The sequence below is a fragment of the Tribolium madens genome, unplaced genomic scaffold (assembly GCF_015345945.1).
Source record: "Tribolium madens isolate multiple individuals breed KSU strain unplaced genomic scaffold, Tmad_KSU_1.1 Scaffold_20;HRSCAF=117;Tcas5.2_LG4, whole genome shotgun sequence".
NCBI lineage: Eukaryota > Metazoa > Arthropoda > Insecta > Coleoptera > Tenebrionidae > Tribolium > Tribolium madens.
This window is the reverse complement of record NW_025400985.1, coordinates 10,912,567-10,930,220: the sequence shown is the minus strand read 5'-3', so window position 1 is coordinate 10,930,220 and position 17,654 is coordinate 10,912,567. Positions and strand designations below refer to the sequence as shown.

General features: G+C 35.5%; 1 protein-coding gene across 4 annotated transcripts; it reads right to left on the bottom strand.

Moving 5' to 3' along the window:
• Positions 1-4,310: 4,310 nt before the first annotated feature.
• Positions 4,311-15,196, bottom strand: LOC123005387 (alpha-actinin, sarcomeric). 4 transcript variants are annotated; one of them, XM_044399114.1, is made up of 10 exons: positions 14,895-15,196; positions 7,658-8,228; positions 7,435-7,529; positions 7,178-7,255; positions 7,013-7,105; positions 6,735-6,965; positions 6,098-6,676; positions 5,918-6,046; positions 4,905-5,630; positions 4,311-4,853 (listed from the first exon to the last, which is right to left on the bottom strand). In XM_044399114.1, the coding sequence occupies exons 1-10, from the start codon at positions 15,012-15,014 to the stop codon at positions 4,695-4,697; spliced, it is 2,781 nt and encodes a 926-aa protein (XP_044255049.1). In that variant the 5' UTR covers positions 15,015-15,196; the 3' UTR covers positions 4,311-4,694. The 4 variants fall into 4 exon arrangements, with proteins under 4 accessions (XP_044255049.1, XP_044255046.1, XP_044255048.1 ...); XM_044399111.1 differs by lacking the exon at positions 7,178-7,255 and having other exon boundaries at positions 14,895-15,194; XM_044399113.1 differs by lacking the exon at positions 7,435-7,529 and having other exon boundaries at positions 7,178-7,263; positions 14,895-15,193.
• Positions 15,197-17,654: the final 2,458 nt, after the last annotated feature.

Sequence of the window (17,654 nt, the reverse complement as noted above, 5' to 3'; positions counted from 1 at the left end):
AGTCGTCCGGATCCAATTAATACGCGAAAAAAGCTGACAAATTCCGGGTCACGAATTTGCATTCATCCTGCTGTGTTTTATGCAACCATAACATAAAACGGCCGTAAATAATTAACGACCTTAATACACTTTTAACCTTAGCCAGACAGAATAGCACTTTTATCTGAAATTGCGGCCCTGCAGAAAAAATTTAACTACATCCAATTAAAATTTGAATACACAATGAATCGAAGATTTTTTTCATCGTTAGATGTCTTTTTAATTAATTTTCCATCGAGGCAAACAGCACTCCATTAAAATTTACACGAAATGAACATGTTCTTTACGGCTCTCCTTATCTACAAATAGTTTCTATCTTTGACTCGATAAATATCCTCGTGAAATAATTAATTAATGCAGACGGAATGACCATCAGTCACCAATTCACTATCGCAGCTTCGATCTTATCAGGACCGGATTTACTCTCTTACCGAATTACATAAAGACAATATTTGGTTTGGTTGAACCTTGTGTGTACTTGGTTTATCAATTGAAAGCTAGCAAATATTGTGAACTTGTTGCGACAAGATTGAACAAACTCCGAGACAAAGTAAACTGCGTGAAGGCGCGTCCGGACTACGCATACCAAATTACTTTGTTAACTATTAACACATTTACATGAATAAACAATATCCTCTGCTCCACTGTGCTTATCTAGACTACTCTTCTAATCCTCCTCCAGAAACTTTATTTATTCCGTCTGCTTGGGCGAGTCCGATTCTGGCTGGTATAGGTGTCACGACGTCGAGATTAATCCCGTAGTATATTGTTGTTGAGTTTTCTATTTTCACAGTCATTAATCTTGCATTCAGTGGAAAACGCACAAATACCTTGCTCTAATTCAGTTTTACTGTTCATTGGATTGCTCCACAGATAATTCTAGTGTGTATTTAATGAATACATTTTTTAAGAAGAAAGTTATTCAAACCAGTCAAATTTTGGACATACAGTTTTCCGTTTATTCCACCAGTAATTTGGAGGGCTTAATTTTTTATTTCGCATATGTTTTTCAACGTGTAATGCATCCCGGAAGAGCAATAACCGTTTACTCTAGCATTGTGCTTTTATGGTTCCTTTTGGATTAATCCCGAGCTCCAGTTTTGATGATATTGCTGGTCTTGTGTAAGAAGACGGCGTTAAATACCGAATGAAACAGATACAGAGTGTGTTAACGATTATGACGCTACATCGCATAAAACACAATTGAGGAGTTATTTAAGTTAGTATTTATAAATAAACATCGTTTTATATTTCTCAAACAAGCGATTAAAGGAGTTTTTATTTCGTCCGGATTTCCCCCTTAGAGTTTAATTTTAAAAATTTGTTTAAGACATCCGATTCCGAGCCCATCTGTTGATAATAAATCCCCAATGAGGTGGCAATCTATTTGTAAAATTGTGCAAAAAAGCTCGAGTTTTATTCATGGTGAAGACCTCGGAATAATTCTTCCATTATTCTTTCAGCCATGAGTTATTTTTTAATGTTTCTCATCACCGCATTTTATTCGTTTTCATTAAAAATGCAATAAAAATGTAAATAAGGTAATAGCGTTTTGCCCAATTCCGTTTTAATCTTAACAATTTGAATATTATGCTGTTTGTTTATATTTCCCGTATCCGACTTTAATTATTGCCATAGTGAAACTCTTCTGAACGTATTTTCATGCATTGTTCTGAGTACTGATTTTATCGGTCAATATAACTCACGACGTTTAATTTCCCATAGTCGGAACCATTAAACCATGGCGAACTGCAAGCTTTTGAAGATTCTTCAAACCTAGAGTATATAAATCATTATTTATCTTAATGGCACCGATTTTAAGAATTTGCGACGCAGCTATTTTGGGACTCCTGTCTGGCTGCAGAAAGATTTAATTTAACTAATGTGGTGTCATGCAAGCCCTCAAATTGAATATTAACTTGTCAGGGCTTGATATCCTGCACCTGGTACATATATAAAGTCAACTTTCATAATGCAAATTCGCGTTGCAGAGAGATGACGTTGCGTTATTATCTCTCGTAGGCATGAGTGCCCCTAAATCAGGACATTGGAGGAAAATTCATTGATTTTTTCAAGCTTTTATTTTACTTTTATCGAGTTATATAACTTTAGTATTGACACCCGAGTAAATCGACCCGATTCCCTTGCCGTGACAAGAATTTATATTTCACGAAAGACAAGGCCGTAACCTTTGTCACAGTCCTTTCAGTACCACTCGTGTCATCAAAAGAGCCCCCATTTTGGCCATCATCACTTCACTACAAATTATTTATACTAGAGTTGGTCGAGTCGTAATTCGCTATTTGTCAATATGTCCCGTAGTTATTAGGGCGGAAAACTCGATTCCTCTACACATTCTGCATCTTATCACCGATAAAACGAGGTATTTTTTCTTCCACGAGCCGCCACTGCCCTCAAGTGATGATAATTAATAACGCAAAGCTTTTACGCTTACATGGCCAGTATATCTACGTCCGTAATTGAAAAGTTCGCCTCGACTTGTGTAAACAAAATTAAATTTGAAGTTATTACAAATTACGGTAATTATTTTCGATGCGTAACACTCCCACGTTTTCCGCCATCCATTGTCGTCCATCATTTTTTATCAACGCTTAATTAAAATGTTCCCATCATTTTTCGAGAAAAAAATTCAACGACAAATTACCGCTCGCTGATAATCTCACCGAAGACGCTTTTTCTTGAAACCTTAGCCGAATCGTCTATTGCTTCGTCTATAATTTATTACCAACACGTTGTCAGTCTCAGATTTCACACATTTTGAACAAACTTTGATAATTTACGATGAAAGCTGCGTTATTCATAGGCTATTTCTTCAAAACCTAAACCGAAGAATTTCCTCAACATGCGAGCCGAGGAAGTATCCGATTTTACAGTTTTTCTCAAATATTTACTGCAGAAACCTTGAACTCTCGATAAGGGGAAGAAATTGTACATTTTATTGCTCAAACTGTTTTATTGCACAACTCTCTTTCAGTCCAAAAACGACGATTTAATCACACTATAACGAGTTGTCACTATTTTATGGCCCAAAAAGGGCAGTAAAAACCGTGGCCCAAACAAACAACAAATAAAACGCTTATAAATAAAAATAATTTAAAATATTCACTTATTATTTTTTGTGTTCACTAAAAGTGGACCGCAACTAATGATTATTAGTTGCAGTTCATATGACCTCACATAGTTTTCTTTTTTGACCAGGATTCGTTTACCTAATTGTGACTAAATTTTAATAATAATAATCATAATAGTTATTTATTGTAAGAGTGTGTTAGATAGCATTTTATCCACACAAGAATGTTTAATTTTCTTAAGTGGATGAAACGCGACTAACACACGACTGCAATATAACGTTTTATCCACAATCACAGGCCCAAATTATTCCAAACTTAATTAAAAATTAAACTGACATATAAACGTCACGCCAAATGTGCTTTTGGTTAAACGTAGTAGGTAAGCTGTTACGCGGTGCGCTGGTTACTAACAGTGGTATAAAGTTACTTTATGCCACTAGTGGATAAAGTGGTACTTTATACGCATCTAAAGTGTGAAATAAAGTCTCTTTATGGAGTGATTGTGGATAAAAATTATTGTTTTAGGTTTGCTCGCGAAGAATTTTTAGAAATACTCTTGGATTTATTTAATCCGCATGTACGGTTCAGAACTGGTTAATATTTAGTTTTTATATATGTATTTTGTACATTAAACATTTATTTAAAAATTGTACTATTCAAATCTGTATTACTATTTTTCGTTATATTTCCATTATTAATACATACGTACTTTATGTTGAATCCAAAATCTTATGGAGGTAGTTACGCCATTGATGTTTACAGTTCCTATTCAAACGTTTCAAGTTTTTTGTGTGTTCCCTCGAATTTCGCCAACTTAACGGTTCCAGACCACAAAAATAAATTAAATTAAATTTGGCGGTGGACCGGATAGTGGCGCCACCCCACATAGTCGATGGAAATCCCCAAGAACGAGCGGGAGTTCAAAATTCCGAAGCTAGTAGATATTTTAAGCAAAAATCTAATAATGTTATAACAAATTGAAAAAGGCGAATAAATACAATGGCCTAAAAAGTAAAAAATAAAAGTCTCATTGTTTTAAAATTACATATATTCACATAGCTGTAACTTACGAAATATAAAGTTCTGAACATATAGCGCTACATACCTCGCCGCAGCAATAGCTGCGCAAAAACCTACAACTATCTGAAAAAAAAAAAAAAAGAAATAAAAATAAACGCGTTAAATCAAATAAAATTTATTCGATATACGTAATGTTAGTATACTTTGGGCAAAAAAATATAAAGTTTTTACATTTCAATAACCATAAATTAACTCCAACCAAAAACATAATAAAAGCTCCTTATTTTTTAGTTTTACGTGTATAATAAAGAGCATTTATTCCAAAAACTGTACAACTGAAGCCTTAAATAAATAAATAAATCTGAGCACTTGCAAAAAAAGTACGTAACTGATTGAGAAACGGCAAACCACTTTCCGTTAAAAATTAAAATGATCGTAATATACCAAGCGAAAAAAAAATGAATCGATGCTCGGTTTCAGACCGATTTCTCAGTCTGTCGTAGATAAATAAATAAGGGGTGGGGTAAGGCATGAATTTTATTTTTAAAGATCGGATTCTCCGTACAAAGCTGTCGAGAACGACATGTAGTCCAGAGCCCCCGGTACGGCTCCTGGACCTTTGAACGGAGGCATACGTTGAATGCAATACTCGGCTTGATCTGGTGGTAGTTCTCGTCTCAATTCATCAGGCAAAATGTACGGCTATAAAACACCAAATTAGATTTGTCACCAAATCGTCACATTTTGACCTACCTTATCGGCGGCCAAAATACGGAAACTGTCGATAACTTGCTCGGCCGTGTCAGTATCTGTACTTTCCCTCGTCATGAAATCTAAGAACGCGTCGAAATGAACATATCCGGTGCTGTTTGGATCGACCACTGCCAAAATCCTCTGGAAATCGATATCTCCTTGCCGATCCTTCCCAATAGAGTACCCCAACGACACCAAACACGACTTGAACTCCTCCGGTGTAAGTCTCCCAGTCCTGTTCTTATCGAAATGATTGAACGACGACCTGAACTCGTTCAACTGCTGCTGAGTGATTCCCTTCGAGTCACGAGTCAAAATCTGGTTCTCTACTTCATTAATGTTGCGGTTGATCGACGTGAGGAGCTGCTCCCAGCCGACACGGAGTGTCTCCATAGTGTATTGCGTGTACCGATTTTCGAAAATCATGCTTTCTTGCACTGCTTGATTAATCTTCTCCAATTCTTCGATATGTGGCTTGTAGGCGTAGACGCCCTGTTCGTACTCCTTGAGACGGTGCAATTGGTCCTCGAGGGTGCCGTGGAGACCCATTCCGATGGCGGTAACAGCGTCGAGTTGGCGCTCGATCCAAGGCCCGACAGCGTTGGCCTTTTCGGCGAATTGACGACGCAACATTTCGTTGTTTTGCTGCTTGCGAAGCTCGCCTTGGAGGGTGGCGTCGCGTTGGGGGACCAGTTGTCGCACTTCGCCCCATTTGCGAGTCAAGTCCTGTTGAAACACAGGTTTAAGACACGGGGGACGTTAGGGGTGGATCAACAACCGACATTTTTACCTCAAGGTCACCACCAATTCCTTCCTTGAGGGCACGAGCAAGCAAAAAAGCGCACGGTTACTCAACGGAATACAACGATGTGTGAGTAGAATACATGTTTTTTCTATTCTGTCTGATTTTAGTGTATTGAAACATCAATAATTTAATAGAAAAAACAGGACAAAGCTAGTCGATTGGATGAAATGGTGATTATGAGACGTCTTAAACCTTCCTAGCCACTTACATGGGCCGTGAGGGTAGTGTAAGGATTCTGTAAACCGCCAGGTACTTGGTGTTGTTTAACGATGGCTTCGACCTCCCTTACAAGCCCCACGATACTTTGGTATTCCTTATCGGCTTCGCCTAGAGTAGCCTACAACCGGAAAAGTCACAAAATCTAGCACAAGCCCATCGAAATATTTACTTTAAAGTGTGAATGAGCGTCGATGAGTCCTTGAATCTCCTCAACCGTATGCACAATGAAAATATCCACCAAATCCTCCCTCGTGCCATCCAACCAATTGTTAAACGGTGCAGCCCTCTTCGCAAACTCCAAATGGAGAATATCAATTTTCTCCAAAATCCTCTCAGCCTCGTCTAGAGCTTGTCGACGGCGTTGTGTCAAAGCACCCAATCTATCCCATTGGTCGCAAATGCGTTGGCAACGGGCATTCACGCTGACGCTATCGTGATATTCTAATGAATTCAATTCTTGAGCGATGGCCGCGATTTGCTCGACTCGGTCTTGATGAGCGGCCAAATCCGATTCAAACGCTTCGTGCTTCTTCTTCAAAGCTTTGAGTTCATTGAGACGACATTGCCTAAAGTCCTGACTTTGGAGCATTTCTTCCTTGCCACGAGTCCATTCCTCGTGAGCGTCGGCCTTGTGTTTGAATTTCTGAGCGAGATGTTCGAGACGTTCGAGACGCATCATTTCGGAGAGAAGCCATTCTTCGAACGCCTTTTCCGCGTTTTCCAGACCTTTCCAAGCATTAGCGATGTCCTGAAAATCATAAATAATCACAATTTTCTTTATAGTAATTAAGAATTGGGGTACATACAGAAACCATTTTGCCTTCTGTGGGCATATAAGCCGGTCGATTAGATAGACGCAGTTTCGTCTGTAGAGTATTGAAGTTGGTTTCGAGTTTGGCTTTCTGTTCCACGCGAGGCGGCTTGTGTTTACGTCTATAAGTACGATATTCTTCCAGTTTTTTTTGGACTCCGGCGAGGGAGTTGTCAGTTTGACGGGAATTCAACCATGGCATCGTGCGACGAATCCATTCCAATAGCTACAAGAATTTTTTACTTTTTGATTTTATGACACATGCATACTTACATCACTCGCCAGACGTTCGTACTCTTCCATCAAACGTTCGTTCTCTTGATTGACTTTCAAGACTTTGCAGATTCTGTTTGCGGCAGTCTCGGCCTAAAAAAACACATTTAAAATCCGTTTTTTTTTTAACTAAGCAAAGGTTAATGAATTATTAACAAAAATCACCTTTTGTGCACCTGAGAAGCAATGGTAGTAAGACGATACGTATGTCATGACCGCCCTTTCGTCCGGCATAGCGGTGTTCTGTAAATCTGCATGCAGACAAGTAAAACACATCAAACACAATATTAGGTAAAAAATAAAAAATAACTAAACAAAATTTGTTATTTTTGGCTCACTTAGTATAGGCGTGAGTGATTTTTTAGTTAAAAAACGGCGGCAAAAAATTGTTACGTTTTTGTTAATTTTTGACACTTTCGTACAATCGATACCTGTTGGGCCCCTTGGAAAGCGTGATAATAACATGACACGTAAGTCATGATGGCACGCTCGTCGGGTTTTGGCGTGTTGATTAAATCTGCAAGGGTTTATTTATTTCTCATTTTTTCGCGAAAATTAAAAAATATTTTGATTGAAATGGCGTAAAATCTGTTTCAAATTGCTGACATAGCAATCTCAAACAGATGTAATGTAGGTTTCTCGTACCATCTGGGTCCAACATCCTGGGAATGTCGAGATACTTCTCGGCTACGTCGAAGGCAGTGTTCAGGTTCTCCAATGGATTATCTTTTGACAGTTTACTGTAATCGATGAGATCTGGTCGATGACGATGGATGAGAGCGCAGAAGGCCAGCCCATCCTTGAACGACAGATGGAAGTTTTGAACGTTGACGTTTTTGTAAGGCGCCGTCTTGCGTTGACACCACAAGAGCAGCCCTTCTTTCGCCGTCATCTCTTCGACGGAGATGTCTTGGATGGCGAATCGAAGAATGATAGTCCAGATCATACCTAGTGTCATTTTGAGATTACCGTCGACAATTTCTTCGGCACCGATCGATACGAGTTTGACGCCTTTGCTGGCGATGAAATCCAGTGCTTTGTTGACGTTGGCAATCTTGTGGAAGCGCATCTTGCCACGATCGGGCTTCGGCAGGGTCTCACCGGAAATCACCTCAAGGAGAAGCATGAGTTTAAGGCCGTTGCGGAAGTCTTCTTCGATGTTTTCGATGGCGGTGCCGGCTTTCCGGAGGTGGCTGTTGCACCATGCTGTGAATGTCTGCCGAAGCAAGAAAAAAATTCATCAGCATATTGAAGTAAAAATAAAGGTAATGTTATATTAACACTTTTCTTTTCTAATGTTATCATATTTAAAAGAATCTTCATTTTACGTTCCCTATTATAACTTTATTTATGTTATTTTTCAGGAATTACGCTTTTCTACGTCATAATTTTATTTCTCTTTATTAATTTTTTTATTTGTATGTTTTTTTTTTTTTTAATAAACACGTACTATTTTCATCTATTTCATTTTTAAAATAATCTTTCTTGATCCTCCAACGCCTTTTATAACATACTTTGAAAAAAATTTACAGTCAAAATGACCTATGATCTTAAAATTAAGTTGTCAACACCGAATTATTGGTGACATGGTGACATCAGATGATGGTAATACTAGCAATTGTTTTTCCCTGGGAATTGTTGGAAAGCACTAAAAGTAGAAAACGGCAAAAGGGAGAGATTGGGTGAAGGGAAAAAACAAAAATTCAGTTAAAACTCTATTTATTAGAACATGTGCACATGTTTTAAAGCACTTAAAAAATAGACTTTAGACATTTCTTAGAAAAATCAAAAAATTCGGGGTAACGATAAAAAAGCTCTTTTGCTTTCTTATACTCTGGTCTCTTATTTGCTTTTACTCTGCGTTAATGCTCTCTCTCTCTCTCTCTCTCTCCCCTATACGTTTATGCGCTCTTTCGTCCTCTTATACAGAGTGCTCTTATACAGAGCTCTACTTTTATTGTAACCTGTAGTTCTGTCATTAGGTGTCACTTATTAATTAATAATAAATTGTTGTTAATTAAACTTCTATTGTTTCAACTACTTTCCAATAATAATTGATAATAATGTATACTTTGGAAGAAAACAAGTTTATAATTGAAGTCTATTTTCGAAGTGGACGCTTAGTAAACGACGATTTTTTAATTTTGAGTTAAAACAAATAGGTACCCCTATTTTCGTAAAACGGCATTTTTTATTTTACATGGAAAATTCACAGCTGGCTAGATGAAAATCATTTATAACCACTTTGTATTATCATGTGCACATGTTTCAATTCGCGATCTTATGCGCCCGCCATCTTTTGACATTTATTTGCGTTGCATTTGAATTTGAATTAGAGAAAATTTGTTGACTTCACCGGGGTCCGAACCCCGAAACCTACCCGAAAGCAGAACCTTATGCCGCCACACCACCACGCCGCCAAACTCCATCCAAGAAGGTTTTATCTATGATAAAAGGGAGGTATATCGGAGAAAAAGTGATACTGCACAAAAATTAAAGCATATGTTCAAACATGTTTCGGGCACTATCTAGTCCCATCTTCAGTGTAAATTGATAGAAGAAAGAAATATATAAATTATTGAAGATGATCAAGAAATTTTGAAAGGTCGGGCCGAAATAAAATGAAATTTATAAAATTAAATTAATTATTAAAAATAATTATTTAATTCATAAAATTTGGAAAAATAATTTTCTACATTTTTTTGCTACAGGCTATTATAAGAGGAAACAAGGAAGCTCTATCCTAAATTGTAACTCTGTTCAATGTTATTTGTCGCTTTTATTGGCAAAATTTTGGTACCTTTACTAAACAATTGTACAAAAACATATACAAGATTATCAGTATCATAAAATAGACATAAAAAAATGTCGAATGTCAAAAAATTAATGTCAAAATTCTTTGACATAAAATTTTTTAAACATTTTTTCCATGTTCCTGGTATCTTATCTTACCTGAAAATTTTCTCTGGGGCGCGAGTTCTAGCGCACCTGTATATGTTTCTATTGTCAATTTAGACTGACGATAAGACAAGTTAGTGCCTAAAACATGTTTCAATATAAGTTTTTTGTGCAAGACGACTTTCTCCCCCGTATACCCCCCCTTTAAGGTTTTATCTGTTTTTTGTTCCAAAACTAGTTCTATGTTACATTTTATGTTATGTTTTCCTTAATTATTCTCTTTTTCTCATTTCTTCCTTTCTTTTGCCAACTCTTCTTTTATTATTATTTAAACAATATTTAATACTTTTCCTCGATTGACTCATGTTTTTTTAAATCTTATTTTGCAAAACATTGCTAATGATTGGTTTTGGTTTTTTTATTATTTAGTTCGTATTCTAATCTTACAATAATTGATTTTTAAAATAAATAAATATATACACTGTGTCAATTTTAAAACTTGCAATCGGCAATTTCTCTCAACTGAAAAAGTTATTAATAATCACTCAAAACCGTTTTGGTGGTTCCTAGGGGGAATTAAAATGACATGATAAGTGACACACCTCCACCCATCCTTGAATATAGTAAAAAAAATGAAGATTTAACGTCTTCGTTTTTGAATAATTGGAAAAATAACTTTACCAAATAGGCTGTTGTATGACATTTTTGAAAAGCGCTTGTTTTGGGCTTTCCAACGATGTATCGCAAGTAGGGTCGTGCCATTTAAATTTTTCAACTTAAGGTGGCTGTGGCTTGGAGGGTGGGTGGAGGAGCGTCACTTACCATGCCATTTTGATTCCCCCTAAAAACTACCGAAACGGTTTTGAGTGATTCTCAATAACTAGAGATATTGGCGATTGCAAGTTTTAAAATTGACACCCTGTATGTACTTATAACCATTTGTAATTAATTCAATTTTTATAATTCATTCAAACAAATAAACTCGTTTCGTTTATTTTATTTATGCATTTTTAGACAAGAAATGTTTTTTATTCCTTCCTCAACATGATCAATGTGCCGCTTTATACTGATTACACATCCAATACGTTCATTCTGTATTATTGGTTGCCTAGCCATCTCTCCCGTCTCATCCCAAAATTCTTCAACCTCTAAATATAAACATGGACATATCAATACTTAAAGATGATAAGATATTTATGCTAAAAATAATAAAATGCTGCACTATTGCATTACATGAACACAAAATTCTTGGAAATGGGTGTATGCTTGCGAGTTTTTTTCCAGCGTGAATGTACTTTTCCAGTAATGGGCTTCCTCACTGTTTAAATAAATAACACGAAACGCCCGTATAAGGAACGGCGATAAAAATCCAAACAGACAAATCATTGACGTTGCACCCACTTCCTTGTCTTTTTGTTTGATTCAATTCAAACATCGCATTCCGATTGAATTAGGACTCTCCTACATAAAAGTTAATAAATTTTAAATTACTCTGGTTGTCGGTCGAGAAAATTTCCGAAATGGGACACAAATTGTCCCGAATTCATACAAAATCGGTTTATTGGCCGGCATATCTGAGTCACAGAGAAATTATGCAAAACGGGCAATGCGCCAAATTATATATAAACTAAAAGCAAGGTCCGTAACGCCACTGTAATAATATCTACGGGGCCCAAGCCTCAAACGGACGACTCGTCAACTCGCAAGTAGGACACTATTAATTGATTGGTTTGCGGTGACAAAAATTGGAAAACACCGTTCCATTGTTTCGAAAATTCCTGTCAAGGTTAGCTTTCCCTGGAAAATCCGTATTAAAAAAATAAACAGACACTAGCTCCACTTTGATCGAAATTTTCTTGATTTTGTTAGAATTTCCGCGTTTTGGTCCCATTCAAGATTGAGAAATGCAACGGTATTTGTAAATATATCGTTCGCTCTATAAATAAATCGGATTTTTTCAGATTGAAACATTCTTGAATTAGAATCAAGAGTCGTTCAGTCTGACGTCCTCATTAGCGATCCCGGCATCGTTTTTCGAAAAATTAATTTCGAAGAGTTTGTCGCCAAGCCAAACAAATTTTTACGTTATCGTTTGTCCTTGCTGATTAGTTATTGTAACGTCGTTATTACCATTTTGTATATTTTGGAAAGATGTCAAGAAAACAGGCGATTGCGTGGGAAGCAATTAAAACTTTGTTTTTTATGAATTACTGGCACTAAATCTGGGTCTTTTATAATTAGAAAAATCCATCATTGTTTGTCTCGAATAAATTATCAAAATGCTTTCACGGAACTACGGGAAAGAGTAATCGTTCCGAATCATTGCTAATCGTTCAACAGCTGACGCTTCTAACACGAATTTCCGAAATATCTCCATTTCCTTGTGGGTCAATAACTCTTAGTCATATAGAGATGTCATTGTTTTTAGTCACACCGCTCATTAAAATTGTTGCTGGTCGAAGTTACTCTCAAGTCGGTACGAAATGCACTTGCAGCAGAACATTAATTAATACACAGTTGAATCACAGTTTATTAGTCAGGACGTGAGCACAGTTTATAAAACGTTATATCAAACAAATGTTGTTTCATGGTGGCTTCCAACGGTACTTCAAACGTCCCCTTATATGGGACAAGTCATTAAGATAAATAACGCACGATCTTCTCGACTCTGCTTCATTTAATAAACCCGCATCAAAAACTGGAGCAATCAAACGCAATTTCCATTATATCACAGACAAAATACCACGTTTTGTTCCCGATTAATTAACGAAGAAAACTACTTGTTTTTGTCTTGTTTTTGTAGAGAACAAAGAATTGTGCGAATTTCCTCTTCAACCTTAACCTTTCTTGCTGAGGTCACGTTCTCACTCGGAATTACATAGGCGTTCCCAAATTCGATCTAAATCTTTTGCATCCTTGAAATGCATCATTTCCGCCTTCATTTTGTCTTTAAATACAAACACAAAAAGAGCGAAAAACATTAAATTTATTAAAACAAATAGGAAATGTCAAGTAGTAGGCAAGAATAGTGAAAAATTTATGTCAATGATGATTGTTGAAAAAAATACACAAAAAAATTTTATTTTGCAAGACAATGCTCGAAAAATCCTTATGACAGATGAATAGAAAATTTGGAACCCAACGTTTTTTCCTTAAACTATTTATTTTTTGTTGTTTATTCAATTTTTATCGAAAAAAATTTCATATGATTTTAAAAAGAGATCGTACAATAAAAAAAAATTAAAAAAATTGTTCTCAAAACACGACTACATTTTTTATAGCATTATAATTTTTATTAATTATTACTTTCTGAAGGCAAATGACTCCGAACTTTCTGTTTACCTGCTATCTTGCACAAAAAATTAATGAAAAAATAAAAAACTAGGTTTCCTGGATGCCATTTTGACTTTTTTTAATCTTTAACCTCAGTCAACCTAAAATGACAAAATTGTGCTAGCCTTAAAATATAAAAAACTAAAATAAACTCGACGTCTACAGCAATCACTGACAGTTTTACCCTTTAAATCTCTAAAATGTATTGCAGAATTAGGTCAAAATAACTCAAACTCAACCAAATTCAATTTTGAAAAATCAGTTTTATTACAAAAACTCTCTTTTCCATTCGCTAACAATAATAGAAATAGTCGTATAACACGAGGAAATCTTGTAAATTAGTCAAGTTTCACTTCTTATGTTATGTCAGGATAGTTTTGTTTCAAAATAAAGTTTCCAGGGACTCTAGTTTACAGACTGTTACTGGAAACTGTAAAACTACAGTAACATTTATTTAGCAATATATCTCGGTTTATTTTTGAATTGTTGATTATTTGTACAGTTAAATTCTTCAATTATTGGCCTGTTATGCATTCTACTTTCCCTACAAGGCCGCCGTATCAGTAACATTGTTTAAATAATTTGCAAAGAATGACATTTACACATCGCCAGCCAGCAAAACAAAACAACTCTAGTGCACTGATCAAATGAAAAAAAAAAAATTGACGAGGTCAACTGAATAAATCCGGTGACAATAAAAGAGTTTTTGATTATAATTTATTTCGAGGCGTATACACAAAATGTGAACTTTCTAATTCTTGTTATGGCTTTCTATAATCACCAAGGTTATATTATGTAACTTGTTACAATTCTATTCTTTGCAACGGAATAGTGTTATTTTGTTGCAGATTATGTTTATCTAGTAAAAGTGTTTTTTATCTCAATTGCAGTATTTTACTTATTTATTTTTTGATAATTGGATTCAGACCTACTTTCGCTAAGACCATTACTGCTAACAGGATTTGAGTCTTGCATGTCTTCGGAATCAGAAAAACGGGAGAAGTTTTTGATAATTCCTGTCACACTTTCTAATTGTCTCTTGTTTACGAGTCTCATTCGACACAGTTTTGATCTAAAATTATTTCAGAGAGTGACAAAAAGAGCTGAATCTCAATCATCCCCTGCTGAGCCATCATGTGTTAGAGCATTATTTAGTCTTTAGTATCTCATAAAACACATGTTGTTGTAATTTTTTCTTGTGGAATCGTAATAAAATTAGTTTAGATGAAGAAGCACGTGGGTGTGGGTTTTAAAATAGCGTCTAGCTGATGACGCCGACGCCGAAGGCGTCGTCGCCGTCGTCTTCAGCTACTCGCTTTAAATTTCAACAATGGATAAAAATTCGATGAATCGTCGAAGCATTGCGAAGCGGTTTCCTATTACAGGAAATAGAGCACTCTGAGGTGTTTATCGTGAGGTTCGGGGGTAGAATGACCGAAACCATTTTTGGTAGCGGCGTCGGGAAATCCGACGCCTAATCTCCTCTCTCGCTCCCACCCACTCGGGCGTCGTCAGCGTCCCTTTGCGCAGCTGCCCGGTGTGAAAAATGGCAAAAATTCGAAAATGGCACCGATAGGCCGTGGACGCCGTTACATCACGCGCCGAAAATAGCCCCGAGATAGGGTTACGGTCGGTCAGGGGTTGGGGTTACCTTTTTCTGCTGTTTTTCCCAAGCCGGGTCCAGGAGACCCTCGCGTTCCCATTCCTCTTCTTGCTCCATGTAACCGTCAGAGAACTGGTCGACGTTGTTGTAGCCGTCAGTGCTGATCATTTTCGTGAAAATGCCCACTTTTTCAGCAACTGAATTCTTGAGTTCGTTTAAATGTTCGGTCGGCAGATGGAATTCAGTCGTGCAAAAGCACACGACCTAACACGCACTTTACCCCACTAGCCCGTGCCCGACTGCTTCTGCTTGCCAGTTGCTCGTCGGGCCGTTGGCGCAAACTCCACACCAACTTCTAGTAGGAGGTTATCGCAAAGAAGCGGACCAAACGTAAACATACAGACGATTTTAAATTTACCGCCAAAATTTCACTGGCATTTTTCAAAAAAGTGACGTTTGTCACAGCAAGATGACGTTTCAAAAATTACCCAATTAAATTTGTCCATACAGAAATATTTGAGATCATGAGATAATTTGATACAACAATTTGATAAGATAAAAGACATCCATAAATGAGATGACATTTTTTATCCCATATAATTATGTGCCTTAGGAAACTTTATGCGTCATGATGATTTTAAATTTACCGTCAAAATTTCTAGATAACATTTTTCAAAAAAGTAACGTTTGTCATAGAAATATGACGTTTCAAAAATTACAAAAGTAAATTTCCCCAAATTGAAATACTTGAAAATTTGCACTTGAGATAATTTGCTACTGAAATTTGATATGATAAAACATGAGATAAAACTTCAAACTCTATAAATTTTACTATTAGTAAGAGCCTTTCAAAAGCAAATATTTCAAAGATTTTGCTGTTTTTAAAGGTATATTTAAAAAATAACATTTTCAAAGACTTTTCCGTGTTAAATGTTTACAGATATACACGTTATCTAACTTAAAAACAACGTGATAATGTCTAGGTACAGTTAGGGACACGGAATTTCGAACAGAACTGTCAATCTACTGACATGGGCTTTACTTTTATTAATCTCACTTTAATAGCAATGATCACAGAGGAATCGACACAAAAAAACTAAGATGCCCTGCAAGGGGCTGAACAAAAAACCAAAATGCACTCCTTGTGTCCTTGCTCGTCTCCCAACAGAAAAAGTTGTGATTATGTATGTACAATTGCAGACACGGATTTTTGGCCATCAAATGTATGTCAGTTCAAAAAATGTCAGTAAGCGAAGCTTTATTGTCATTATGATGGACGTTTGAAACTAAAATTTGAACGTTTTAGTTGAAATTTATTTTTGCGCTTGATTTTTCGAAACAATATTTCCAGAAATACTTGTTTTTATATAAGTTCAATAAATTATTTTCTTGTCTTTTTTCTCTAGCTGTTAGGATAAAAATTACAAAAACTGAAAGTGAAGTTAGTTGCATAAGGCCCGTTTTACATTTTTATGTCAGTCGAATGTCCAATGGCGAGCAATAAAATTTGGTAGGTAATGTCATTTTGAACTTCATATTTTTGTCAAAAAAATAGTTTCCCTGAGTAATATTGACAAGAGAGTATATTAGGGAATGACATTGACTACTAAAATTTAATGCTCGCCATTGTACAGTTGCGGAATAAAAATATCGGGCAGTATTGTCATTTTCATCATGTAAACTCTAAAACAACCTTTACATAACCTCATTTTATACTCTTGTCATGTTTATGTCATTTTGACTTATTTATTTTCAAAAATAGTGATTTGTGGCATAATAACGGGCAGGCAGCAGATCAAAGAGCTGATTTAATTACACTTAGTTCATTTAATAAATTTCCTAAGACAGACAAATTGTTTAATTAACAATATTAACAACAAGAAAAAGTTTAATTGTCAAATGTCACTCATGATGATAGTAAAAAGTAGTAGGTAGTAGAACTTTTTAAAGTGACAGAGAAATACTGCCCGAAATTTTAATTCCGCAACTGTACCTATTCTTAAAAAACTCCATGCGTCTTGTATAACCTTTGCCCCATCACATATTTATTTAATTTAATAAGTAAATAAGACATTAATTGCAGTTGCGGATTGTGGATTTTTGCATTAAAATAGCAATAAAATTTGTTGTTGTTACAGGAGTTGTGTTTTATCGTCTTTGCTCTTTGAATTTATTAAGATTAATACACTTTCATTTATTTAATTGAAATTATGATAAATTCTCGTAATTTATTTTGTGATTAAAAACAACAAAATATGATCTTGTTGTTTTTGATGGAAGCGTTGAAACCATTAATCAACCAAAAAATTGCTCAGAAAAAATATAAAATTTAAAATAGTTAAAAGTGTCAAATTTTGATTCAAAGATTATTGTGTTTTCATATTTTTGGCTCTCAAGTTCCTGCAAGCGGAGGAAAATGCAGAGAATCGCTTCTAGTTAGTTATCTCTGTTATTTTATAACTTAAAAAAACTCAAATAAATCAAAATTTTTTTTTTTCAATATTACTTAACAAATTGTCAATTATGGAAAGCATATCATGCGGAATCCTACTTAGGCAATAAGTAATATTACAATTTTACAATAAATTACAAAGATAAAGAAAGTTTTTTTTGTAAAATTTACAGTGTTGTCAACTGCGTTTTACGTTTTACCAAAATTCTTAAATTTTTTATTGTTACAGAAACTTCAAAATGTTTTTATTCAAAAACAATGACAAAAAATAATACAACTTTCAAAAAAAACGTTATTAATATTTTTTAATTAAACAGAGAAAAAATACATTCAGAAAGTAGCAAATAAGAAATGTT